Source organism: Tachysurus fulvidraco, chromosome 10 (assembly GCF_022655615.1).
Source record: "Tachysurus fulvidraco isolate hzauxx_2018 chromosome 10, HZAU_PFXX_2.0, whole genome shotgun sequence".
Classification (NCBI taxonomy): Eukaryota; Metazoa; Chordata; class Actinopteri; order Siluriformes; family Bagridae; genus Tachysurus; species Tachysurus fulvidraco.
This window is the reverse complement of record NC_062527.1, coordinates 8,861,549-8,889,020: the sequence shown is the minus strand read 5'-3', so window position 1 is coordinate 8,889,020 and position 27,472 is coordinate 8,861,549. Positions and strand designations below refer to the sequence as shown.

The 27,472-nt window shown below is 41.5% G+C and overlaps 1 protein-coding gene across 5 annotated transcripts in view; it reads right to left on the bottom strand.

The window, feature by feature from the left end:
• Positions 1–27,472, bottom strand: part of scaper (S-phase cyclin A-associated protein in the ER) — a 92,394-nt gene that overhangs the window by 49,907 nt on the left and 15,015 nt on the right. For 4 of the 5 annotated variants that reach the window (XM_047819813.1, XM_047819809.1, XM_047819811.1 and 1 more), the window contains exons 2-19: positions 26,298–26,436; positions 25,543–25,619; positions 25,173–25,370; positions 16,189–16,289; positions 15,620–15,736; positions 13,511–13,638; positions 13,132–13,367; positions 12,282–12,590; positions 9,858–10,025; positions 9,706–9,772; positions 9,488–9,605; positions 9,058–9,169; positions 7,457–7,597; positions 6,874–7,029; positions 6,526–6,668; positions 4,273–4,354; positions 4,022–4,174; positions 2,209–2,316 (exon numbers count right to left, since the gene is read on the bottom strand). In XM_047819813.1, coding sequence (XP_047675769.1) covers positions 2,209–2,316; positions 4,022–4,174; positions 4,273–4,354; positions 6,526–6,668; positions 6,874–7,029; positions 7,457–7,597; positions 9,058–9,169; positions 9,488–9,605; positions 9,706–9,772; positions 9,858–10,025; positions 12,282–12,590; positions 13,132–13,367; positions 13,511–13,638; positions 15,620–15,736; positions 16,189–16,289; positions 25,173–25,370; positions 25,543–25,619; positions 26,298–26,436 — 2,553 coding nt within the window. The remainder of the gene's footprint in view (positions 1–2,208; positions 2,317–4,021; positions 4,175–4,272; positions 4,355–6,525; positions 6,669–6,873; positions 7,030–7,456; positions 7,598–9,057; positions 9,170–9,487; positions 9,606–9,705; positions 9,773–9,857; positions 10,026–12,281; positions 12,591–13,131; positions 13,368–13,510; positions 13,639–15,619; positions 15,737–16,188; positions 16,290–25,172; positions 25,371–25,542; positions 25,620–26,297; positions 26,437–27,472) is intronic. The other variant, XM_047819812.1, reaches the window with a different exon arrangement.

Below are 27,472 nucleotides of genomic sequence, written 5' to 3'. Positions count from 1 at the left end.
AGAACCTCAGAACTAGAGCTGCAGTGAATCCAGTGCTGGACTAAGCTTTTTCGGCAGAGGCTAACTAAAACAAACTATAGAAATAAAATTTAAGAAAACAGAACAAATCTTTCGGCAGTGATAGGTGTGGAATCTAAAATAGAAATGATTTATTCTTACATTGTTGTTAAACTAAGTACGAGGCAGTACAACACTTGATGGGAAAATCTTAGCTGGGCGTCTCTGTGGACAGAACTTTTAGCCTCTTTGACAGGCGAATGATCTAGTGGAGGAAGTTGTGTGATAGACAGGTGTTTCCTTGCACCTGAGAGACAATAGTAGTGGCAAAAAAAGAGAGAATTGGTGAGAGAGATGCGCCTGGGGCAAGAACTTTCTGACAATACCACATAGTGTTTTCTGTAGGTAATGGAAGAAATGGGAGACTACTCCAAACATCACACCAACATGACCTGCTCAGGGCCCATATATCCTCCCAGTGTCACACTCATATGACCCTCCCATCCTCCACTCTTTTGTGTCGCACAATGGATGGAACAGGAAGGCCTTCCCCCGATGTCATACAGACAACTACATGTCATCCAGGTTCAAGGTGAATATATGGTGTATCAGGTGGCAGGCACTCTATCTTGCCGTATCTTTTTTCTTTCTGACAAACACACCAACACACTTTCAGGTGATAGTATCTCCTCTGTTCTCCGTTTTATTTGTTTTGTTTTGCCAGATGACGTAAAATCGCAAAATCGCGTCGAGTAAAAAAACATTTACAAAGTGTCAGGTATTGTCAGAAAATGAAATGATAGCAGCAACTTCTATTTAAGAGTTAATGGAAGTGTTGGGTGTCGAGGATGAAGAGTAAATTTAAATTCCCGATGCATCAAGCACAACTGGTCGGGACCTTCCCGTATATTATGTGAAAGCAGGACAGATGATGACCAATAAAAGTAAGTAAGAAGAGCAATGGCAGCTCAGAGCGTTCCCCAGTCCCATCGATCCGTCCCTGTTGATAATCACCTTATTTTCAATTTAATCCACAAGTCCTTAAAAAGACAAAATGTGACCAAATACGAGGAGAGAGGGCTGTGGAGGTGCCGCCTCCACAGAGAAACTATGCTGTGACCTCTACACAGTTCAGCCAACCGTCTTAATTTTAATTAAAAATCTTTCACAACGGCTAAGAGTTATGGAAGCCTCGACTGGAAAATAGGTAGCGGTTGCATGAATGAAATATGGCACACCAAAAGGGGAAGAGACATAAATATGAAAGGCTAAAGGCATATGATAAAAGTATCCAAACAAAAGTTCCCAGCCAGGCTGCCTTCACACACTGCAAATAAAAATGTACCAAAAAAGAACAAACACACACACACACACACACACACACACACACACACACACACACACACACACACACACACACACACACACACACACACACAGCCCCCAACTTTGATGTGATTTCTAGGAGTAACATTTTTGCTTCTAATTAGAGCAGAAGACAGGCCTGATTAATACTGGGACAATTTTACAGTGCCAACATTCTGTAATAATTCTCTCCAGTGCAATTTTCCTTCACTGTTCTACATTGTGCTTCATAATTCTTTTAATAGAACTAAATCATAGTTTGAAGTAGGTTATGGGAGGAAATAATTTAGAATTATACAAAAGCCAATTTAATCCATTACCTTCTTTCATTTAGAGTTCATGTATCTGTCTGACTTGAAACATGGTGCTTACGAGCAGTTGCTCGGTGCTTGTTTACCGCTTTGTCAGGTGAAAGAAAAAGGAAGCGTTAATAAGTCAGGCTTTTTAAAAAAAATGACCCGCTACAAAGAAAAATGAAGGAGATGTGAAGGCCAAAGGTGCAGCATATAGCACCAACAGTTGTCAGCTCTACAAGGACCCCGGTGCAAAAGGCAATCTCATATTGCAGTGAGTGGGTCCGTGTTTAACGAGAAGCATCCATAAGACAGACACTTTGTTAACAAAGACGTACAGGGACAAGAGGTGATCTCACCCTTCCACCGTGTTACTGAACTCAACACTCATTTATATGCCCTACAGACACAAGGAACATTAAACGGAATATGTTAAGTATATTAAGGCGTTGTATTAGATGGTGTGAGATTATGTTAGGTGGTTGTGAGATTATGTACCTATTTGTTCCCATGCCACTAGCTAGGTCTGAAAAGAGTTTAAGTGTCTACTTACCACCTCCTCGTCCGACAGCTCTCTTCCCTGGATGCTGCTGCTCTCCCTCACTGCCTGCTGGTGTCTCTTGCCCTTGGTGTGACTGAACAGGTGCACCTCGGAGGTGATCTACAAACACACAGGTCGAAGGTGAATCACAGGAAAACAATTCCAAAGGAAGCCAGGTGGGAACGAGATCCCAATGGCTTAGGCAACAGTGTCAAGCTCGCAATATGCTGGCATATTCTTCACCTTACCGCTGCAGTTCTCGAATAACGAAACGATTGTTACAATCAAAAGCTCACTTCAAAGTAAATTCTAATCCGCAAATCATGACTGACATCTGCAAAATAGCATAATACGGCTTATAAAAGCCAGAACATAAGATAGGATACGCATAATGGCACACAGAGAGCCAAAAAAAATCTGTTTAAACTTTACCGCCATTTTGGGCCTCAGGCGCTGTCTCGTTTTTTTTTTGGTTCTTGGATCATATTTCAACACTTGTGCTTTCATTGACACGGGCAATTCTCACCCTTTTACAGTGGCCTTGTCTAAAATATTATTTAACACATGATTCCATAAACCTGATTAGAGAAAGTGAAACTGATGACAAAGTGGAGATGCAGGTAAACGAGGACTGTTATAAGACGACTAGCATTGTTTGTCTCTTGGTTTTGGATGGGAGCCCAAGCACGATGGCCTGTGTTTAATGTCATTAAGCAGAGTGCTTCCCTCTGACCTAAAGATGATGGCTGGAGTCACTGACTGGCCAAGGTCATCTGACATTTTAACAAGATTTCATTCTCCCTGAGCGCTTAATCTGACGTCTGCTTGAAGCCCCAAGGTGTCTGGGCCTCGATGCCATGAAAGCCAGACCTGCTGCAGATAAATGTGCCTGCATGCTGATTTGCTGCCTGTCACTGGGAAAGCATGTTCGTATGACCAGTCATAAATCTCCAAGCAAAGTTCATGTTTAATTAATGCAGTTAAATGCTCATTTAAATGCCTTATGACATCTTCCCAATTAAACAGCACTCAGCACTTTTCCGGACGCTGCCTGCTAAAACCACCACCAGAAAGCAGCCATGATGCTACTAGAGTTTAAAGTCCAGGAGAATGTGAAGCCATGTGTAAAGTGATCCAAGATCAACTTCTGATTGCTGAAACAAACAGAGCGGCAAATCACAGATTACTGTATCATGGGTGTATCTGAACATTGACTGTCTGAATAGAACCCTGTGGGGTGTGTTGGTTATGAATATAAATATATAAATAAAAATGGGTCATATTTTATTCATCTTTTATAACAGCCCTTTGCCCTTTGCCAACGATTACAAGAGACTCCGTCCATAAATGTTAAACGTTCGTTATAGCAAACAATAATATTTTTCTCTTGTTAAATAAAGACGAGAGATCTGATACTATTAAGTTTCAATCATCTGAACAATGGACTCTTCTCTCGGTTGTGGTCAAGGAAGTGTTTCTTCTCCCTGAAGGCCAACAACGGAGAGAATGAAGACGAGTTACTTCCCAGAGACTTTTCAAGCCTTCAACAGGGACAACAATAAGATTTTCTATACACTTTTGCCTTTCCTTCCTGTATAGTTAACTTCTATTTTTTTTCCGAATTCCTCTCATATTATATTTTTATTATATGGACAGTTAAAAAAAAGTTGTGTATGGTTGTGTATGTGACCGATGAATTTTCAATCTGAATTTAAATTTTTCGATACCTGTGAACGACCTGTTACTATAGTAACAATTAGCACTGTGGTACAACATAGAAAGCACAAATAGTGTTAGAAATGTGGAACTGAAGACATTCTCTCACCACCACACCACAAAGGGAGCACTGCTTCTTGCACTCGTACGGAGTGAGTTTGGGAGCATAGTCTGTGTTGGCGTGTCTGCCGCTGCTCAGCTCGGCCGCCTTCTCTTTCCTCTGCTCGATCTGCTCCATGTGTCTGCGGCTGCTCTCGTCATGCTGTAGGCAGTAGGCGTAAAAAGAGACAACCTGTCAGAACCAGGACTACTGAATAGAAAACACACTGCTGACATGGAAAGAAATGGGAAGGAAGTTGCCTTCATTTGAATCTTCTTCTGCAGTTCTTCCATGGCCTCCTGCTGAGCTGCACTCAGGGCAGCCATGCGCTCCTCGCGGTCTCTACAGAGAACACACACACTTTCAATATACGATATTTTTCGTTCATTCATTCATTTTCTACCGCTTTATCCGAACTACCTCGGGTCACGGGGAGCCTGTGCCTATCTCAGGCGTCATCGGGCATCAAGGCAGGATACACCCTGGACGGAGTGCCAACCCATCGCAGGGCACACACACACACTTCTCATTCACTCACGCGATCACACACTACGGACAATTTTCCAGAGATGCCAATCAACCTACCATGCATGTCTTTGGACCGGGGGAGGAAACCGGAGTACCCGGAGGAAACCCCCAAGACACGGGGAGAACATGCTAACTCCGCACACACAAGGCGGAGGCGGGAATCGAACCCCGACCCTCGAGGTGTGAGGCGAACGTGCTACCCACTAAGCCACCGTGCCCCCCCCAATATACGATATCAAATGACATTTTACATATTATTGTTCCACCGATGACTCCACAGATCATTCCCGGTGCTCTAAATTGCCCCTCAACCACAAAGGATACACTGCATTGGCCAACGTTGTAAAAAAAATAAAATAAAAAAATGTAGTGGTTTTCCAGATTATTTTTTATTATATTTTCTAGATAAAACTGACTTCCTCTTACTACCATTTAGGAAAAGAAGTAAAATGAAACTACAATGCTATTGTTTACTCCACTTTTACTTAAAAATAAAATAACATTTAAGAGCAGCACTAAAGACATATATGATATCTTGATGTGAACAGGATTGGATGCATCTTGTGAAATGATCACTCAGACTATTGGGATGCAGGCAGCCACAGTATATTTATAGTGATGTCACTGAAAATGAATTATTAGTTAATGTTTTAAATTATTCAATTTAAAATTTATGGCATTTGGCAGACGTCCTTATACAGAGCAACTGAGCACTTGAGGGTTAAGGGCCTTGCTCAAGGGCCCAATAGTAGGAGCTTGGCAATGGTGGGAATTGAACTCATGACCTTTTGAGCAGTTCCGAGTTCTTAACCAGTGATTCCCTGATTACAAACACAGATATGAACAGGAGCTGCACAATTCTTTTCACAGGGTATCTGGTTGAAACTAGAGGTGTGCATCAGGATTTGGATTCACAGTAAAAAGACTAACACGGTAAAGACGACACTCATTAACATGATATTAATTTATTAATTCAGATATTAATATGAATGTTCTTTTTCCATTAGTTTTCTCTACTAGCCTAAGTACAGAGCTCCAAAATAAAACCACATTACTTACCACAAACTTGCCTGAAATTCACAAAATAAATAATGTACGTATATATATATTTTTAATAGTCACTGCTCCATTAATAATATCAATTATTATTTAACATTCTCTGCGTCTCCCCCCCCATTCTTAAATGTTCCCCATCTTTATTAGAAGAAAAATTTCCACACACACAATAAATAAATAAATAAATAAATAAATCAGGCATTACACAATGAAAGTCAGCTTAAAAAAATTTATGCCGATTTCACACCATGTCAACATTTTTGGAATCTTTCTGAAATTGAACAAACCCTAAAGCTAAAACAAATATAATATAACTATCACCTGACTGTTGTTGTTATCTATAAACAATAGTTCTCGGATTTATAAGAAACTTTAATTGTTTAGTTGCTTAGGCACATTAGATTAGCAGCAGTTACGATGATCTCTGGTGAAGTAGCTAAAAAGTTGATTGAAATTATTCTCCAGATATTTGTTGTGGATTACTTTTCATTGTATTTTAATGTATATAGATTCATGTTAAAAAAGAAACATTAGCATTAAATTTGCATTAAATCTAATACCAAAACAAACAGTGACAATGAAGAACGTCTCTAATTTGGACTGAGTGCAAGGAAGTACACTAGTCATCAGAGTTGACAAGCTGTACAAGTATTAACACAATATTGTTTTGTCCTCAGATTTGCAATTTGCAAACATGATGTTAATTAATTCTCTACATTAACACTATATTGAAACATGCATACTGGGAACACAAGGATTAATTAGAAACATAACAAAAAAAATCAGGGATAGGTGTGTGGAAGGGATTTTGAGTTTGTCAGACTCAGCAATCGTTTCTTTTAACGATATGATACTGGTAATGGAAACTTTATTATGCTGTAGAAGAGAATTGCTATATTGATACCAGTGAGCACACCGACTAATCAGACCTTGCTCTCTCACGGGCCGCATCCTCCCTCGCCCTCTCCTTCTCCTGCCGCTGCTGCTCTATCCGTGCCTCCTGCTCTCTTCTCTTCATCAGGAGCTCCTCCACCCGCGCCTGCCGCTCTGCCTCCAGAGCCCGCTTACGTTCCTATTAGACAGACACACACACACACACACACACACACACACACACACACACACACACACACACACACACACACACACACACACACTTATCATGATTAATAAAAAAGTGACAGACTTTGGGAAAAGAAGGTATATTGAGAAAGAGACGTATTAAATATTAAAAGCTAACAGCTAAGATAATTAAAAAAAAAAAAAAAGCATCCAACCTGTACAGCTTCATCTCTGGCCTGCTTCTCCTCTTGCCTCCTCTGTCTCTCCTCTTGTAGCTCGTTGAGTCGCTGTTTATACTCCTTCAGCTTGGCAAACATGTCATGCCTCTTATTCTGAGCCTCCAACGTGTTTATGAATGCAATCTCATTAACCTGCAAATGATTTCATGAAGTGACCATGATTTCAGTTCAAAATGATTTAATTAATCATCACCCTTTATTTCACTGTAGTCAGCTGTGTCATGTTTATCATCACGTTATCTTTGTGAGATGATCTTGGAAACTAGAAACTTTGTAAGACAGCAAGGTGATCCATTAAAGGACGCGCACACACACACACCCAAACACACACACACCCATCCGCCCACCCACCCTAGGGGCACTTTAGCACAGACAATCCACCTGCTAACATACTACAGAGAGGTGGGAGTGAGTGATCAGGAGCAGTAACTCACACAGACACAGTGAGAACATGTGCACCGACAGCAACCTGAGCACAGGATTAGACCCTGGAGCTGTGTGGCTGCAACTCTACATGCTGCACTACACAGGCAGCCTAAAAAGTCTGTGACATCCTCACCTTTGCCTCCTCTTCCTGTGCCTTCTTCACAATGGCTTGGAGCTGCAACTCTCGCTTAAACTCTGCATGAAGCAGCTTCTCATCCATCATCCTCCTCCTCTGATCTAGCAGCTCTTCTTTCCACTTCCTCACCTCTTTCTCCTACAAGTCAGAGGTGAGACAGACAGCAAAAAGTCTCTTTCCAGGTAATGAAAATGTTTTTATGTTCAACAATACTGAGAGAGAGAGAGAGAGAGAGAGAGAGAGAGAGAGAGAGAGAGAGAGAGAGAGAGAGAGAGAGAGAGAGAGAGATGGGGGCACGAGAGAGAGAGAGATGGGCGGCACGAGAGAGAGAGAGAGAGAGAGAGAGATAGAGAGATATGGGGGGCACGAGAGAGAGAGATGGGCGGCACGAGAGAGAGAGAGAGATGGGGGGCACGAGAGAGAGAGAGAGAGAGAGAGAGAGAGAGAGAGAGAGATGGGGGCACGAGAGAGAGAGAGAGATGGGGGGCACGAGGAGAGGAGAGAGATTGGGCGGGCAACTAGAGATGAGAGAGAGAGATGATGGGGGCACGAGAGAGAGAGATATGAGCACGAGAGCAGAGAGAGATATCGGGAGTGTCACGAGAGAAGAGAGAGAGAGAGATGGGGGGCACACGAGAGAGAGAGAGAGATATGAGATGGTTTGCACAGACGTAGAGACGATGAGATTGCAGATGCGAGGCCTACGATTCTGGGGCAGAGAGAGAGAGATGAGCACGAGAGAGAGAGAGAGCGATTTGGGGGGCACGAGAGAAGAGAGAGAGATGGGGGCTCTAGAGAGAGAGAGAGTAGAGAGAGAGTAGATCTGGGCACGAGAGAGAGAAAGAGAGATGGGGGGCACGAGAGAGAGAGAGAGAGAGAGAGATGGGGGGCACGAGAGAGAGAGAGAGAGAGATGGGGGCACGAGAGAGAGAGAGAGAGAGAGAGAGAGAGAGAGAGAGAGAGAGAGAGAGAGAGAGAGAGAGAGATGGGGGGCACGAGAGAGAGCCAGAGAGAGGTAGAGTGTGCAAGCAAGCAAGAGCCAGCTGTATCCAAGATAATCCAAGTAAGAGAGACAGAGAAAGAGAAAAAGAGAGAGAGAGTGAGAGAGAGAGAGAGAGAGCGAGAGAGAATGCAAGCAAGAGAAGGAGAGAGCAAAATGAAGAGAGAGCAGAGACCACAAAGTAGTGAAAGAGACAGAGACAGAGAGAGAGAGCGACATTCAGATCATGATCCAAAAACAACTCTGTTGCACTCTTTCAATCTCTTTCATCACAGGCTTGTGTTCTTAACACCTGCTTTCTAAAAGCATATGACATGATAATATTCACCTACAGGCATTGGCATGTAAATATGCAAGATTGTTGCTGTCGTCTCATTCAGAATGGGAGAAACACAAATAAACCAGTTCGAGAGCGGCTGATGAAAATGATTTCAGTGTCATGCACTTGTTTGACGTAACAGCCTCAGAGGCCTATTTCACTGCTGTGTGTGTGTTCACCGCTGTGTGTGTGCACTTTGGATGGGTTAAATGCAGAGAACGAATTCTGACTATGGGTCACCATACTTAGCCGTATGTAACTCATATGGCCAAGACTCACTCTCTCTAAAAGTTTTTGCAGCTTGTGGCTCTTCTCCTCCCTCATCTTGTCTCGCAGCTGCTGAGCTTTAAGCTGCTTCTCTTCGTGTTTCTTCTTGGACTCTGCGATGGTTCTGCCAACAAAAAAAGCTGCGTTGAAAATTTCTTCCACCTGCTGCCCAAAGTGTTGCTTTTTAAGACAGGACTCAGACATTAATACTTAATTTATTCTTAAAATAGAGCTCAAGGAGAGCAGTTTAGAGCGTGTAAAATATGAAGCCAATCATTACTCTAGTTAAAAGACATTTTTTATTGACATAGCAATAGTATGTATAGTATAGGCAAAATCATTACTCAAACTCCTCTGATTTATGCTGCCTGCTGAGATGGCTGATATATAACAAACTGATAGGTACCACTTTATCTGGAAACTATGCAAAGGACTGCAGTACCTTTTGCGTGATGGTGAAGAGAGCTTCTCGTGCATGTGGATGCCGTGGCCAGGAGGTCGAGCTGGTTCCTCCTCCACCATGTCCCCCCAAGAGGTGCTCTGACGCCAGGGTTCTCGGGCTGCATATACCAGGAGAAACAAAAAATCAAGACCCATACTGACTCTCTCTCTCTCACACACACACACAGTCGCTTTTGTTTTAGAAAACAAAAGCAGTACCTTCATAGTCAGCCAACACCTCACTCCACTCTAAGTTGAGCCCGCAGCCCCCGCTTCCAATGCCGACCTATGTTAAAAATGAATTGAGTAAGAAAATCAGTGGGAAATGAAATAAATACTGGAGGTATGAGGAGGTGTGTCAGTTTCCTCACCGAAAAATCACTTTCATTGTCCCTCTCCAGTTCATTGTTTTCAGCCTGGATCTCTCGGGTGAGTTGCTCCTCCTCAGCGATGGCACTGGCGATAGCTTCCTCGTTAGCCTTCTCCAGCCGATCGGCCAACTCCTCCTTCTTAGCCAGCACTTCAGCCATGGATTGGGGCTGAACACGAGCAGGAGAAATCACTCACAAGTCCAACACATTGCAGCACAAGTCACAGCAGCACTGCCAAGTCGATCACACCAAGCGTCTCGACGCATGCCACTAGCTCGATCCAATTCATCTCAATGTATGGAACTTTTTTTTCTAAATTTTGGCCAAGTATATACTCTGGAATTTTGATACTAAGCAGTGCTGTAGTAAAATAAAGTAATAATAAATCACTGTATAAAATAAACATAATCAAAAATAAAGTCAAATACAGGCAGGAACCATAAACACAATCAATCACAAAAACCACACACAGGGAAGCATACCAAAGTCATGCATGAGACAACCACTAGGAGGAAGACCGAAGCATGTACTAGGCAAGGACTTACTGTTTATACTTTACAATAGTGATCATCTCTTAAAAGTCCACATCAGCAGCTTTTGCAACAGAGTGATGTATATTCCTTTGAGGTAATTTTCCATTTCCACTTAATCTGTTGGCAGACGTTTTTTATCCAAAGTGATTTACTATTAAGCTGAGCAGATGAAAGTTACAGGCCCAACCGTGGCAGCATGGCGGTGCCAGAATTTAAACTCACAACTTTTTTTTAGTAGCCCGAGCCTGTCTTAATGCACCTGTGAGTTTGCGTTACTCTTGATGATTAGCAAATTATTGGAATATTTTGTAAAAGAATCCCAGTTGAACCCTGGCACTTGACCTCGGCTTCTGAAACTGGCGAGTGAGCAGTATGCCGAGTGTCAGTTCGGGAGCGCCATGCATGCAACATGACGGAGCCCTAGCAGAACTGGGATCAGTGTGTCACTTCATCCTAATGAGCATAATGGGAGAGAGATTTCTCTCAACACTGTGCCTGTTAGTCTCAGGCAGGAGTCTAAACAGAGCTTGGCTTATCTCAGCCACCCAGAGAGGTGGTGTCTGGACCTCTGTATCAGCAAGACCAGGTTCCTCTATGATCTGGTCCCTCAATGCCATTTATGTGCCATCCATCTCTATCGTTTCAGACAGGCTTTTGGTGTGCTGTTGAGAAATGGATGACAGTAGCTCAGGCTGAGAGAAGGGAGGCTTAAGCCTTAATTAACCCCTGAGAGGTTACATGTGGCAGAAAGTAAACGCAGTGTATAGTGTGGTAGGACAGCTCTGCAGAAAACATTACTGACTTGAACACATGCCTGTATAACTTTTATAAATCAAACACAGTAAAGTGACGACGGCATGCACTTGACATACACTCAGCATTCATACCCTCATCCACTGGGATGTCATTTTACTCTCATTAAGCAGAAAGAGATCAGCGCTTGTGGGCTTTTCTGTTGAAAATCCTTTAAATATCATAATGGATTGGCAGGTCAGAGGGCTCGGGACAAAGTATGTTACAGAAAGCAATCTGAGACTTCAGCTTGTTCAAGTGCCTGTGAATCAACACCACTACACAAACAAGACCAGGCAAGCCTAGCTTTTGTTCGCAGTTCGAACTCACTGACACCACCATAGCAATCTTTAAAAAAAACATTGGAACTTGAGAAGGCACTTGTTGCTTGTCCTTCCACCAGTATTCCAGCAAATCTGTAATTAACACATATACATCTCTTTTCTATTGCTCTTCTCCTCTCATCACGGGATTGTATTTTAAAATGTGCAAGACCGACATCTGCTCATAGAAAGATTTTTACTGGTTTTAGAACAATTATATTTCTGCCGTGACAAAGGAGACTGTTAAACAAATCAAAACAGTTCAATAGTTCTCATTACATTTTACACACTAAACGCTTGGCTGTGTTGAACACTATTGGGAAAACTATTTGATCTGAGTCTAATCTACTTGGTTAGAAATATGTATATTAGTTCAGAAATTAGCATTGTTTTCACAATTTTTTTTTTTTTTTTTTTTTTAAACAAGTGTCCAAACTTTTGACTGGTAGTATAGACGAACATCTAGTATATTGATGCCCCAAACACCTCCGGTACATATACACATCAACCGTGGGGATCGGTTAGTGAGAAAAAAAAATCTCTTCTGGTCTGACCAAACTACTAACACTTATAACACTAACAGCTAAGTGTGTGACACTGGTGCCCTCTAAAAGCCACAGAGAAGACTTCTGTGGCCACAGATGTGAAAAAAACTGATGCTGACTATGCAAGGCTTGGTAAAGAGGGGGCAGTTATGCTGCTGTGGCTGGAGGTTTTTGAGATTGAAGTTGTTTAGGCGAGAGCAAAACTCCCGGCTTGTGTCTCTCAGCACTCACAGTGGAAAGCTCTGTGGGGTCCAGCATGCTCTCCAGTTTCACTTCTGCCAAGGGAATTTGGGTCGCCGATGCTGTCACTGCTGCTCCTTCTTCAGCAGCAGATGGTGCCGTGACCCAGCATGCTGCCCCCGCTGGCTCCTGCTCCCCTCCAACCAGTCCAGCTCCAGGCTCCTCTGACTGTGGAGATGTTGGAGGAGGCTCTAGAGCTGGAGTAGGGGTTGGGGATTGTGGGGAAGAAGGAGCTAGTGGGGACTCGGATAATGGGGCTGGCACGTTCTGGCTAGACTGTTGGTCACTGTCTGATGAGGGCTGCATTAACACATACACACACACATATATATATATATATCTTTACATAGACATTTACAAACAAGCACACTGTCTGCATTCTTCCCAGGGACCTTCATGGAAAAAGATGATCAGACATGTAAACAGCAATATAAATAATGAAACATGCAGCTGAGCAAACATAACATGCTGGAAAAAAAAATGTTGTTACATGCAATAGCATGAAATATGTATCAACACAATTAAAAATTGAAAAGGAAACATGCAAACATGTCTTAAACTAATACTGGTGGCAACACATACGTGCACAAGTGCAATGCACAACACAGAATCTATACATATTTCATAAGACCTCATATGATATTTCTAAGTCTGTGGTCTCACAACGTATGTACAAAAATCAATGCCTGATCAACTGATATGGCTCTGTCTGGACTGTGTGTCTGTGAACAGCCCAAAACACAAACAGAGGGGGCATATAAACTCTAACGTTACAGAGCCCTCAACTCTTCCTTCTGCTGCTGAATTATTGATGGGTGGGGGTGCTGGTTGACGTCACTACCTCGAGGACAGAGGCCTTCTCACACTCTGGGTTTTGCTCTGGGGAGATGAGCTTGCTGTCCCCCTGCCGCTCCTCTGGTCTCTGCGTTTTGTCCTGCAGCTGATTCCCTTTATCACTCACATTTTTGAGGCTGACGTTGGCCAGCACAGGGCTGACCTTGGCCACCATTGCAATGGCACGAGGCTTCATGGAGCGGCCCCGCTGCACTGTCTCCCAGCCTTCAGCATCTTTTTTGCCTGATGATAAACACCAGACATGCACACGATGCAGAACAAGCAGGCAGACATAATGACTACAATAACACAAAATGCACAAAAAGGTTTGCCTTCATAAGTGATATTTGTGTCTGCAGTCTAAAGTGTAGATAACTGAAGCTGACCTGGTTTCTCTGTGGGAACTGAAACGCTCTGGTTGGGCACAGGCAGGGCCTGAGAGCACTTCACCCGGTCAGCATAGCTGAGTCCAGAGTGAGAAAGGCATGCTACGGCAAGAGTGGGAGGCGGACCCCTGTACAACACACAAACATCTTGTTCAAACATTTCAGACATAGAGCCATCAGGACAAATACACAACATACTGTAAGTTGAGGTTCCTTCAATGTTCTGACAGCTTTTGGGGATCTACAGAGTTTGTAATTTGCAATGTGTGCCACAACCTGAGCATCACGTGTCAAAACTTAATTGCGCTGTTCGTTGTCCTAATATTTGATTGAAAAGCAATTATACTTAAATCACTCATTTCATTTACACTGTAGTGCAATTTTCATAATTCATGACCTTCATTGTACAACACACTGTCATGTGAATACACTGATACAAAGCAAGCTTTAGTAATTGCTTGCCAATTTTTTTCTAATGCCTAAAAAGGGTTAGTCATTTTATGAAATTCCCAACCCTAGTCCTGCTCATTTTAGCTTTTTTTTTTTTTTTTTTTACTTGAACACACCAATTCATCACAGAAAGGACTGCTAATTAGCTGATTAGTTGCACAGAATCAGATGCACAGAAAACATTTGCAGGACTTGAGGTACCCCAAGGCCAGGTTTGGGACCATCTGCATATTTGGCCAAATATTAGTAAATTATCCGCATGCATGTAAAAGAGTAAATGTATGTATGTATGTATGTATGTATGTATGTATGTATGTATGCAAACTCGGTGCTCCCGAGTAAAGATGTACAAGAGTCCCCAATGTGTATATGTAGAACAGATCACATGCATGCATGCATACATGCATACATGCATGCATGCATACATACATACATACATACAGACAGACAGACAGACAGACGCAATGTCTCTGTAACTACAGGAGAGAAGTTGTCTCGGGTTGACAAATTCCTAAAAATACATGACTTCTTGAGATGTTTTCTGCACCCATATTAAGGTCATTTAATTTACTGTTATATTCGCAGGGTATTGGTCCAGTTTTTGTTCCAGCAGTGTCACATGTTTAGTCCTCATCCTGTCACTATTGTTACAGTACCGTCCTGTTTAATGAAACTGAAGTAGTATAGATGGGTTGTCTTTCACTATTTACCTTTGCCATACAGAAGCACTATACCGAGGTCTCTGTTGCACTATGGTCACAGAGACATGATATGTCCCGCTGAATGTGTTTATTTGGAAGGGCTGACAATAAAAATCATCTTGAATTTTGCACACCGCTGTCTGTTTCACTAAATTGTAATGAGTTTATGAGACTAATGACAGGGTAAGGAGATGGCCACTTGGACCCTCTGCCCCACACCAGTCAGCGGTAACGAGAGCACATCACACACTCACAGCATCCTGTATCAGCCAGGACAGAGGATTCAGACAACAGCTACCAGGTCAGCCTAACAGCCTCACCGCTTGATCAATATCCATTTCCTGAGGCATCTGATTACAGTGTAATGCAGGTATTGAACTTCATGCTTCAGCAGTCTTCAACCACACTCATATCTGCACCTCCTACTGTCTCAGTGAGAAGCCGCGGAAAAACCCGGAAAAAAAAAAATCACATTAAACAAACGCTTGGGCCTCACAGATCGATCTCACAGCTCTTCCAGACAATGCGTATCTTCTCTCCAGCCTTAGGCCAGAGCTCTCTATGTATCATATCTGCTATTGATTTCTTAATTTAGCTATTCAGTACCTTTTAATTGAATTATCAATCCTTTTCCTTTTACACTACCAGTTAAAACCACACACACACACACACACACACACACACACACACACACACACACACACACACACACACACACACACACACACACACACACACACACACACACTCTAATGGAGCGAGACAAATATCAAGCGTTAATGTAGGAAGTGGATTCCCCATATCAGGCATTAGACATTGTTTGCTAAGCGAGAATATGGTCTCAATTAGTGGGAAGTCGGACGCGATAATGACTTGTGGTTAAACTCTCATCATGAGCTTGTCTTTTCATGGTGAAGAAACAGGGGTCTGGGTTCGGCACATAAGTGAAAAGGCTTACCCGAAATTGAGGGTGCGGCGAACACTGGGAGATGGAACAAGTCGATCTTTTGAAGGACTGGGCATGACATGGCGTCCAGGGGACATCTTACGAACCTCCCATGCCAAAGATGTAGGCCTGGTAGGATCATCAACACCGAGTCAGGCATTATTTTCAAATTTATACAAAACAATCGTCCCACAACTGAGGTTTTAACCAAGAAATAATATATTAACTGCAATTTTGTAAAACCTGATTGCTGGAATTTAAAGCTGCTTAAATCCATCTAGTGATCATTTTTCACTCACCAATAAAGTGTAAATTATACTCCATACTGTGGGGAAAAAGAGCGTGTGCAAAACTTGATCAATATAAGGAGTCTTTGCTAAACTCGGGGAGCAACTTAAAAGCTCGGGTTTATTCCTTAATCAATGTATTGTGTTGGTGTTGTGGTAATTTCAGCCATTCACAGTTAAAGAGAAACCAATAAACTGGCAGGTCCCCTTAAATTACAGCTGTTCCTATTGATCCACTGCAACTGGAACACTGATGTAAAAGAGTCCCCAATGTGTATATGTAGAACAGATCACCTGTTTTGGGCATCAGTTTTCTCTAGCTTCTCTTGCAGCTGGATCCAATCAATGAGCGCTTTAAAGTCCCGTACGTAGTTGTCCAACATCATCAGAACTTCCTAAAATAAAACAGACACAAGTGAAAGAAAACTGATGATACAGTTTATTTATGCAAAAAAATAGAGGCATCTCTATACTGAGGAAACTCATATTTAGTTCATAGTTTCAGATAGTTTATGGACATATTTATTTCTTTATTTTGTGCGAGGGTAAATGGCAATAAAGACAGATAAACATGGAAATAGTTTTGTAATCAGGCCTCCATCATGATACCCAAAATTTTCCTAGATTTCCTAAAATAAAAAAGCAGAATATCATTAATATTATTAAATTCTTCATTTCAAAATGTGCCATTCACACGCTTACGTTCCAGTCCATAAATCTGATTAAGGGAAAATTTCCTGTTTACTCGAATTCATAGAAACAAATACATTTACAAAACACCTGCCCATTCACCTTACAGCAAGTTAACTGCACCTATTTCCTATTTTACAGATAAGCCACACCCATCACCACACCCATTTTCTTTACTTAAAAAAAAAAAAAAACTTTTCATTAAAATAATATTTTAATTTAAAAAAGCATTACATAAATGTAACAATAATAATGTAAAAAAATTAATAAGATAATAAATACAAATATTTGTTACGCTGATGTTATGTTGATAAATATTTCAGCAGTGCATGTGTAGAGTTCTGTACTATGTTATTCTTACTTCAGAAAAGGAGCTTAATTGCAATTTAATTTATGTATTTTATCAGTGCTTTGTCTTTTTCAGTATTTACATCAAGCATGAGTATTTACTGAGAAGACACTTTTTAAACAGTCCCGAAAAGTGAAAAATCATCTAAGTGTAAAACGCCAAAGAAGATTTTCCACCTCAGCACCCGGTCTCATGAAAATTTGAGCCAAGCTTGTCGTGGGACCGAAACACAGACCTTTGCAGCTGATCTGAAAGGCCTTTTACTGAAGCCAGTCAGGAGAGACAGGACGCAAAGTCACAGCAGAGCCCCAGTGGAGGTCTTGATCTTCAGGCCAACAGAGGGGCTCCTGTAACCGTAAACCTTGCCCCACCTCCTCCAGGTCCTGCAGACAAACAGGCTTGGGCATCGAAAAAGGGTCACAGTCACTGGAGCACAGTCAAGGAATCACTCCATTCACAAAGGACAAGAGAGGACAAAAGGGAAGGAGGGAAAAAACACCACCCCTCTTTGCTGCCTCGCTGGTCCCCCACAAGAGGTGCAGCTGAAATTACCAATTAGTTTAGCAAGAGAAGGCTGGCAAATCTGATTGAGGCTCTAATCATTTCTAGTTACTGGCGAAGGGAGCGAGGCAGATGACGGCATCTCATTGTCTGCGTGACATTCGATCTGCGGGAGGGAGGGAGACTCTGGGGAATCCCTGAGCCTAAACAAAGCCGTGCAGCAAGAGTTCAACGTGGATTCCTGCTCCAGCATGGATTACTTCAGACCTTCAACCCCAGCCTAACACAAGAACTTCTGCCAATCCTGCCCTGAAAGACATGATATCTGAGACAGTGTGGCTGCAAAGCTGAGCATTAATCCTCTGGGCCACATAGAGAAGATCTAGCCTAGTGCCTTAAATACAAGTGCCAAACACAGACCATCCTGACAAAAAAAATTCTTAATTCAAAACTAAGACTAACTCTAATCTCCAGCAGACTATTTCAGTGTGAACAGGTAAATGTCCAGAAGCACCAGTAAACATGAGAAGAACTGGCAGGCACAAGGAGAGCAGAGACACTGTGAAACAGACGTGTGTGAGATTAATGGGTGGGCCGGTGGGAGGAGTAATTCAGAAGAAAGCTGCACGGCACATTTGGTTAATAGACGACTGAAGCGAGTGAGCGATGTGTGCCGCAGAGGTCAGAGCCGGCACTCAGGGCTCAGTGGTCATGCTTACAGGGAATGAGCAAGGAGTCTTGGAAAGACTTTTAAAATCTTAGCTTGTCAGATACAAACAGTTACAATAACCACAGCTGCTTGCACTGCCTATTCATTTTTTTCCCCTTAAGTATAGTGACCTGCTTGCTTCTTATTTATGAAGGAACACATCGACTGAGCAAGTAGAATTCAACAACAGTGTTAAACGGCATGCGTCCGCTACCAACACCTGTCGCCGTTTTACACATCTGATCTTTGTGACCTTGTGCCTGTTTATAACCAGGAATTGAACTGATCAGAGTTTGAAATTCACCTAAATCATACTTCCATAAAAATCCTGCAATCGTTCAACCATTTGTTCTTTAGAGGTCACAATAAGGAGAATCTCAAAGGGACACCACAGATGGAGACATGGACATGGACAATAGTGAAATTTCAAGCTATATATTAAGGTCCTATGATGGAGTATAACACAATTTGCAAAACTTAACATTTTCTCAGATTGCAAGGGTGCTAAAGTGTCGTACATGTTTATAAGAAATGATGCGTGTGTGTTTGTGAGTGTGCTTTAAAATTATTAATTATTTTCTTTTACATTAGAGACACATCTTGTGTACAGTCTGCATAATAATGAATGATCGTTCTCTCTCTCTCTCTCTCCCACACACACACACACACACACACACACACACACACACACACACACACACACACACACACACACACACACACACACACACACACACACACACACACACACACACACACACACACACACACACACACACACACACACACGTCCTCGGTTGTAGTGGTATAAATCAGGGCTTGGGATTGAAGAAAAGCCTGCTAAGAAGTAATTAGGTGTGGGGCTGCAGGTTAAATATGTGGGCGTTATAAGGAATATACGGATAAATCATTTTGCTGGAACATCAAACCTGTAAGAGAAAAAGAATACAGAACTGGCTCAGTTCCTGCTACTGCATCAACAATCTCTATAAAAACACACCGGTGAGCCAGGAGGATTCACTAACTGTACCAGCACTTGTAAAACAGACAGCTGGGACACTGTGGAAAGAAAAAAAAAAAGTCATGCTGAGATGCAATGTAATATTACATATAAACAGAGAGGGATGGGGTGGGTTGTACATTAAAGATAGAGTTTACAGAGCATGGTGTGAAAGACAAACAAACACCCAGGAATGCTACAGCAACTGAAATAACCAGGCTACAATCATGGTGAGCAGAAACAGCATCTCTCAACACACAAGCGCTGGCTCAGATTCATGTTCTTGATGGACAGGAGTGGAAACCAATATGATCGGCTTCAGTCGTAGCCAAGCTGCCTCAAGGTGAGATCTGTTGTGCATTCCGAGAGGCTTATAAAGCATTACAAAACAGCTTCAATAAAACAGTTCTTTGTCATTTTGACAGTAAAGTAGCCTGTAACACAAAGAGCAATAAATTAAGTAACCGATAAGCACCCCCCCCCCCCCCCAATAATTCTGGTACTTGGTGCGAATAGAAAAAAATAATAATTTAATTTGATTCCTTAATGTAACGAATAAATGTATTATAAAAATTTACCTTAAAGCCTTAAAAGACTCAAGGTCTATTTTATCCTCATCATATTCATGTGCCATATCAATACGCTTCAAAATATTGGATTGTGTTAATTTTTTTTTTTTTTTTTTAAATCTACACAATATTTTTTTTTTACATTCATTAGAATAATCTGTTAAAACACTTTACTGTATTTTACAGTAAGTACACGTGAAGAAATGTCACTTTAGTGACCTTATTATTAATTAGTTAAAGTAACAATGTCTCATTGGTTAAGATTTAATCAGCATACTATATTGGTGGTTCTCAGATTTTTTTTTACCATTTCTGTTACACTGGTGGAAATCACAGCCAGCTATTATTAATACGTTATTTTAATTATCAAGTTCTCTGACCTAATGTGTTTTGTTGTTGTAAAGTTAATAATAATTGACGAATTATGCTGACGATACACAGTTATATATCTCATCAAAACCAGATGAAATAGCTGAATTGTCCAAATGAACTCAGTGCCTTAGAGAGATAGAAGATTGGATTTATGTCAAGCTGTAATTTTCTGTTATTAAACTCCGATAAGACAGAAATACTACTTATCGGTCCAAAATCCAGTACACAGAAACTCTCACAAGTTAACTTCCATTTAAAAGGATGTACTGTTACTAGTAGCTCGACAGTGAAAGACCTTTGTGTTACTGTATATTAGACAGCAACTTGTCTCTTGAAAATAATATCACCTATACTACAAAATCAGCCTTCTTCCACCTTAGAAATTTTGCCAAGTTGAGAAACATCCTGTCTGTGTCTGATGCTGAGAAGCTAGTTCATGCATTCATGACCTCTATACTGGACTATTGTAATGCATTACTAGGTGGTTGTCCTGCATCTTTAATAAATAGGTTACAGTTAGTCCAAAATGCAGCTGCCAGAGTTCTCACTAGGACAAGAAAGTATGACCATATATAACCCCAATTTTATCATCTCTACACTGGCTACCTGTTAAGTTTAGAATTGATTACAAACTGCTGCTACTTACGTACAAGGCTCTTAATGGTTTAGCTCCCATGTATCTGACTAGTCTTCTAACACTACAGTCCTTCGTGCTCTCTGAGATCACAAAACTCCGGACTTCTGGTAGTTCCCAGAATATCTAAGTCTACTAAAGGTGGTAGAGTGTTTTCTTATTTAGCTCCCAAACTTTGGAATAGTCTTCCTGATAGTGTTTGGGGCTCAGACACACTTTCCCAGTTTAAATGTAGATTAAAAACTCATCTCTTTAGTCAGGCGTACACATAATACATCCCATAATACTGTGCACTATTATATCAGACTTGCAAATATTATGAACAGTAGCTATGTTAATCCCTCTCCACTGCTTCTCTCTTTCTACCCATCCCGAGGCATCCAGAAACTGTACCAGCTCCGATCGTCTTCCGTGCGATGAAGATTTTGGACCTCCACTGAGATGAGGGTGACTCAGCGAATCCTGAGGCATCTAGAGATCTATCAGCTACAGTTAGACTCTGCTATACTAAAAAGATGTGAAACTCAATGTGATCTTATGCATCTATACAACATCTGTTTGACTGTATTTTTATAATCAGACCTCCAGTGTCACCCATATGAGGATGGGTTCCCCTTTGAGTCTGGTTCCTCTCAAGGTTTCTTCCTTTACCGCCTAAGGGAGTTTTTCCTTGCCACTGCTGCCTGAGTCACCTCAGACTTGCTCATTGGGGATAAATACATACACATCGTGAACTAAATATATCTAATATTAATCTTGAATTTTGTATTCTATTAATCTTTATATTATTCTTTATATTAACCTTTTGTTCTATGTTTATGTTCTGTAAAGCTGCTTTGAGACAATGTCAATTGTAAAAAGTGCTATACAAATAAACTTGAATTGAATTAATAAAAAAAGGTCTGTAGTATTAATAAATAACCAAGATATTTTAGTACTCATTATACTAATCTGCGTAAAGCATTAAGTGTTGCATTTACACCCTTGTCCAAAGTGACTTACAGTTTATTTCAGTTTATACACCTGAGCAATTGAGGGTTAAGGGTCTTGCTCAGGGGCCCAGCAGTGGCAGCTTGGTGGACCTGGGATTCGAACTCATGACCTTCCGATCAGTACTCCAACGCCTTAACCTCCCCCAGTGTTAAAGAGTGAATTTGGATTAAATAAAATAGATAAAATATAATGATATAACTGCACTAGTGGGTGTAACAGATCGGCACTTTCTCTACCCGCTTACAGCTGAACAATCTGTATTTACACCCAAAGCCCAAAATGGTTTTTATAGTATTTTTTGGAAACCTACCATGATGCTGCAATCACTAGAGAATGTAGTAATGCCATATGGTCCACCAAATCTGGTGTCAACAATTCCTCATCAAAATACATAAATACACGCATTAGTGAACTGCATGTAGTTATACACAAGCGCATTATTTAAATCCCCTTCATGCAGTTATTGCTTGCTTGCCCTTTCCCACAATATTCTGTAATGATGTTAGGATGTTTTACACTATATGACCAAATGTCTGCAGACACCTGACCATCACATCCCTTTCTGGCTCTTCCAGAACCTGATGCCAATAAGAAGCACACAATTCTCTCGAATGTCCTTATGTACTGTTGCATTAAGATTTCCATTCACTTAAACTAAGAAGCTTAAACATGTTCCAGCTTGACAAGGCCTCTGTGTACAAAGCAAGATCCACAAACACATGGTTTGCCAAGGCTGGAGTGAATCTCAAGTGTCCTGCACAGACCCCTGACCTCAAATCCACTGAATAGCTTTGGGATGAACTGGAACGCTGACTGTGCACCAGACCTTCTTGTCCGACATCAGTAATGATTTTACAGCTGAATCAGCCGAAATCCCTTCAACCATGTTCCAAAATCTACTGGAAAGTCTCAGAAGGAAGTGTGGAGACTGCTACGGGAACAAAAAAAAAGGCTAATAGTATAATAGTACCCTTAGTTTTAGAATAGGATGAATAATCAAACACACAGGTCTATGATGTTCAGATGTCCATGTACTTTTGGCCATATAGTGTATTTCTTATATAAAATATAAACAACATAATTTTCAAGCACCACCGTAGCTGAGGATGCTGTATGAGCACCCCACGATGATGCAGGTTCATGCAGAACGTTTTTCCCCCCCAAGTTGCATAGTGTACCACTAAACTCAACTAGATGCCTCTGGCAAACTTTGTGTCTACAAAATAGCGCACCACTTTTTTTTTTGTATCCGTTGATTCTATATAATGACTTCTAGTCGTATCCTTATGCTGGATCGCCGAACCAGGATTTGCAAATCTATCTGATCACCGAGTTGACATCTCGCTCATCATCATGGTTCACATTGGAGTTACTGTGTTAAGGCTGAACTGAAGTCAACATACAAGAGGAACATGAAATGTGTGCTTATGTGATCTACAGGCATGTGCAGAGGCAGAAGGACCACTACAAGACTGCTTTCTCCTGTATTTACGAGCCATATAGTACATATGTAGGAGTGTGAGCAGTACAGCGGGTTACAGTATACAACATATTCATCATGATTCGAGATTACATGCTAATCACAAACTCAGAACACAGAGCAATACAGAGCAGGAACACTTATCAAGCACTATAGCACTGTGTACCAGCCAGAGTGTGGAGGAATGGCTATGCCAGTGCACACCACACTTATGTTAGCTGGCGTTACATGCAGCTGACGCAGAGTAACATGGGTCTGGTTAGGCAGGTAAACACTGTCGGAATGATTGCGTGGCTAACTGACGTGTCTTAGCTTAGTTAATGGCTCCTGCTCCTTCTGCTGCCCCACTCCTAAGTAAGGCCAAAGTAACAAGTACGCCAGGGCTCCCCTCTTCTGTTACTCTGTTATCAGACGTCATCCGATAGACCCCTCACTCTGAGGTCCTGGGCTTGCTCTCTCCACACACACACACACACACATACATACATACAGACACAAAAATGGGGGAGGAGCACAGGGAACTTTGTTTACACACCGTCATCAATCTGCACTCCCTACAGGAAGGCCCTAGAGAGCAGCCAGTGATAATTCTCTCACCAGCGCACCTTCAAAGCCTTCTCTGACACAAACCAGAAAACAAAAGGAATGTTGAAAGGAGGAGGGAAACAGACAAATATCCAGCTGGCTTATGCCTTCATTTCCCTCTACTGGTCACGGAGTGAAATGACTGCTGTGCCATTCTTTGCTTATTTTCATATCCAAGTCCTACTTGCCCTGCAAAGGGTAATTCCTTTCAAGAAGTTTACTCTGAGAGTCATTTCAGTATCTGACATCATTTCCTCCGGGACCGTGGGGTAGTAGTAAATCTGATTGACTGCTGACTGCCAAAGCCCAATCCACATTCCTGAAGAGCAGAGACAGGGTTATCAGGGATCTTTATTGAGAGGTCAGCCAGACTTTCCTCTCAGTGACCTAGCAGTGGGCAGAAAAAAAACATGAAAATGCCAAAGAAATTAGGCAGCACTCCCTTCTTGGTGGATTAGCTTTGGCAGGGCAGTGCAAAAACTTTCTCAAGGAATATTTCTTAGAGCATTGGGTTATCTTGAAGTCAGTGAAAAGTTTTTGGCTGTTCCGGATTTTAAAATATGAACGAATTACAGAGAAACAGGCGCTTGCAGATATGCAGTATTTAGCGCATGTGAATCAAACCCTGTTGAGTTCACCATCTCAGTGGCGTTCATTTGGGCGAGTTTGTCCAACAGTGCTGTTCGTGGGCTGCTTGCAATAACTCTCGGTCCACTCCCAAGCGAAATACAGTTTGACTGCAGCACGAACATCATTCACAAGGATTCGGATACAGAAAGTAAATCAAACATGCAGTGTAGTTATTTTATTTAGACTTTTTTTTTTTTTTTTTTTTTTTTTTTAAACATGGGCTACTTGAGTACAAGCAGCTTGGGTCCTGCACAAATATTCTGGATATTTAAGCTGAAAATCATATCAAATAAATGCTGGATACACTTAACAAAATTTTTGACTGAAATAATAATATAAATAAACTTTTACTTATTTGCTTATCGCTGGCTCTATCTCTTTGCACAGTTAACATGTGTATGCTTTCAAAAGAAAGTCTGTTTACGTTTTTTTCCGTCGTCGTGTCTGACCAGTGAATTATTTTTTTATGATTTAATCATTTTTTTGAGAACACATTTCCTGTCCTGCTTCTTCTCAAATGATCCTCTGCAAATGTTTCATGTTTTCCCAGACAAAATGGAAAATAGTACAAATTTCCTTCAGATCCAAAGCAGGCAAATGGTTTAAGAGATAAGAAAGTGAGTTATAATCATAAAGCTTATTGAAGTGTGTCGAGATGTCATTCGGAATGTCTGTTTGTACCAAGTCTATGTGCTTGGAGCTGACAATTCAGCACCCTGAAAAATGTAAAACCTTTATTGGGGCAGAAAAGTAATCAGGCTCCTACCTTACACTCCACAACGCTCTGGTCTGATTCACACATGACGTAGATCTCATCGACGGCCCGGCGCAGGTTATCAAAGAGGAAGGCCCAGTACCGAGCCCTGAGATCTACTTTGCGTGGTTGCCTGGCTTTAGTGGGACTCTTCTCTGGTCTTTTCTCCAGCATGGACCCTGATGCAGCTTTGCAATCTAGCCTCACAGGCTAAACCATCACACACACCAAAATTTACTATTAGTTTATATAGACAAACTTTACAAATACAAACCATATAAACTGTAAAGAAGTCGAGCCTCACTCAGCTCATAGAAAGCTGGTCTGTGCTTCCCTCTAGTGGTGAATGTGTACATTTTGGATTATGCACCAGAATTCCTACCTGTTTTTTGTTCCTATGTTGCCCCGAGTTGATTCGCTGAGCTCTTGCATTGCTGTTGTTGTGAGCCCTTGACTTTCCTGTAAACATTAAGAAAATTGTACATTATTTCTAATCATTGCATGTACATGAAGTTAACCATCTGTAGTTTATACAGATGGTTCACTTCATGTACATGCAATGATTCAATTTCTAATCATAAGAAATGATTAGAAACACACTCACGCGCACACTCGCTCACACACTCGCTCACACACTCGCTCACACACACACACACTTTGCCACCAATTTGAGCAACTGTAACTTCTGTGGGATCTTAGAGCCTTGAGTGCTCATGACCCTGTCACCGGTTCACTGGTCACTCGTCCCTAGATCACATCGTAGGTACTAACCACTACATTCTGGGACACCCGCCCCAGAAAAAAGTGTATAGTACATTGCAACATTGAAAAAAGAGTAGTTCTATATCAAACACAAAGAAATCAAATGACAGGCTTAAAGAAATGATTTTTCATTACAAAAGAAGAAGAATAAACTGATTTCACCATCTAGTCTGCCGTGTGTTACAGACACGACAGAGTGAGACAGAGTTATTTAAGTGCTACTGGTAGTATCTGCAATTTAGCACAGTGTTCATGTTCTATCATCATTCTCCTCAGCCCTGTGTACAGTAATGGTTGCAGCTCAGCAGCTAACTCACGTTGTTATTCGGTAAATGTAGGAATGAGTTTTGTCATGAGTTGTGCTTGAGAATATACCATTTATGTGGGTAAATTTGCCCTCCTCCTCCTTGTTCTCTAGAGGTACACTCCAGGCAATGAGGTTACGAGCGGCACGTCCCTCCTCCGCCACGATCTTCCTGACTTTGTCATGGCTGTTGGAGCGCTGAAAGGAGGCCTGCAAAACAGCAAAATGGAAACTGAAGAGTTAGTAAGAACATGCACAGATCTGTTCCAATCTCATATATCCTGGAAAACAAAAGTGCTAACTAGGTATCATCCCAGTACAGCCTGCAGGATGCAAATCATTTTTTTCTTATTTCTTTAATAGAATTTTCAGCTGTTATCAGTTATAAAACAGGTACAACTCGATTCATGGTTAAAAATTTGCTATGTAAAACAATTTCGGTCTTGTTTTTTAGTGCAGATATGCTGGAGGGTGTCACGGTTTCATGTTTGCAATACACTCAGAGTTGGGGGTTTGCTTCCCACCTCGGCTGTGTGTGTGTGTGTGTGTGTGTGTGTGTGTGTGTGTGTGTGTGTGTGTGTGTGTGTGAAGTTTGCTCACCAGGCTCCCCACAACCCTGCATATTACAAGCTGCTGGATGGATGGATGGATGGATGGATGGATGATGCTTTTCTCCCAATGTGTCAATTATACTCAGTAGTTTTGATACTGTTTAAGCATGTGACACAATATAACTCCCTATTAGTGTGAATTATTTATAGCTTAAAAAACCCACAATAAATACAAGACCTACACTTCCTGCTTCAGCTGTAGATCCAGCATTAATGAATGATATGTAAATCGGATCTCTGACTTACGTTATACACGGAAATCTCTCTCTCTCCTTCTCATTTTCTACCGCTTATCCGAACTACCTTGGGTCACGGGGAGCCTGTGCCTATCCCAGGCGTCATCGGGCATCAAGGCAGGATACGGAAATCTTGACTTAACTGAAATCTTTCACAAGCTGATTTTCTGCGTTTATGATTCTTGATTCTATTGTCACTATACGGAGTACTGTGAAATTAAAGTGGTCCTTACAGTGCAATGCACTTAGAATTTGGTGCAAGCGACAATTTTAAGAATAAACTATTAAAAAAATATATTAGCTTAAAAAATTACTGAACGCTTTAAATCCTTCTCAAAAAGAATAAAAGAGTATTTCAGAGAGTATAAAATGCAAGAAGCACAACAACAGAACGATCAC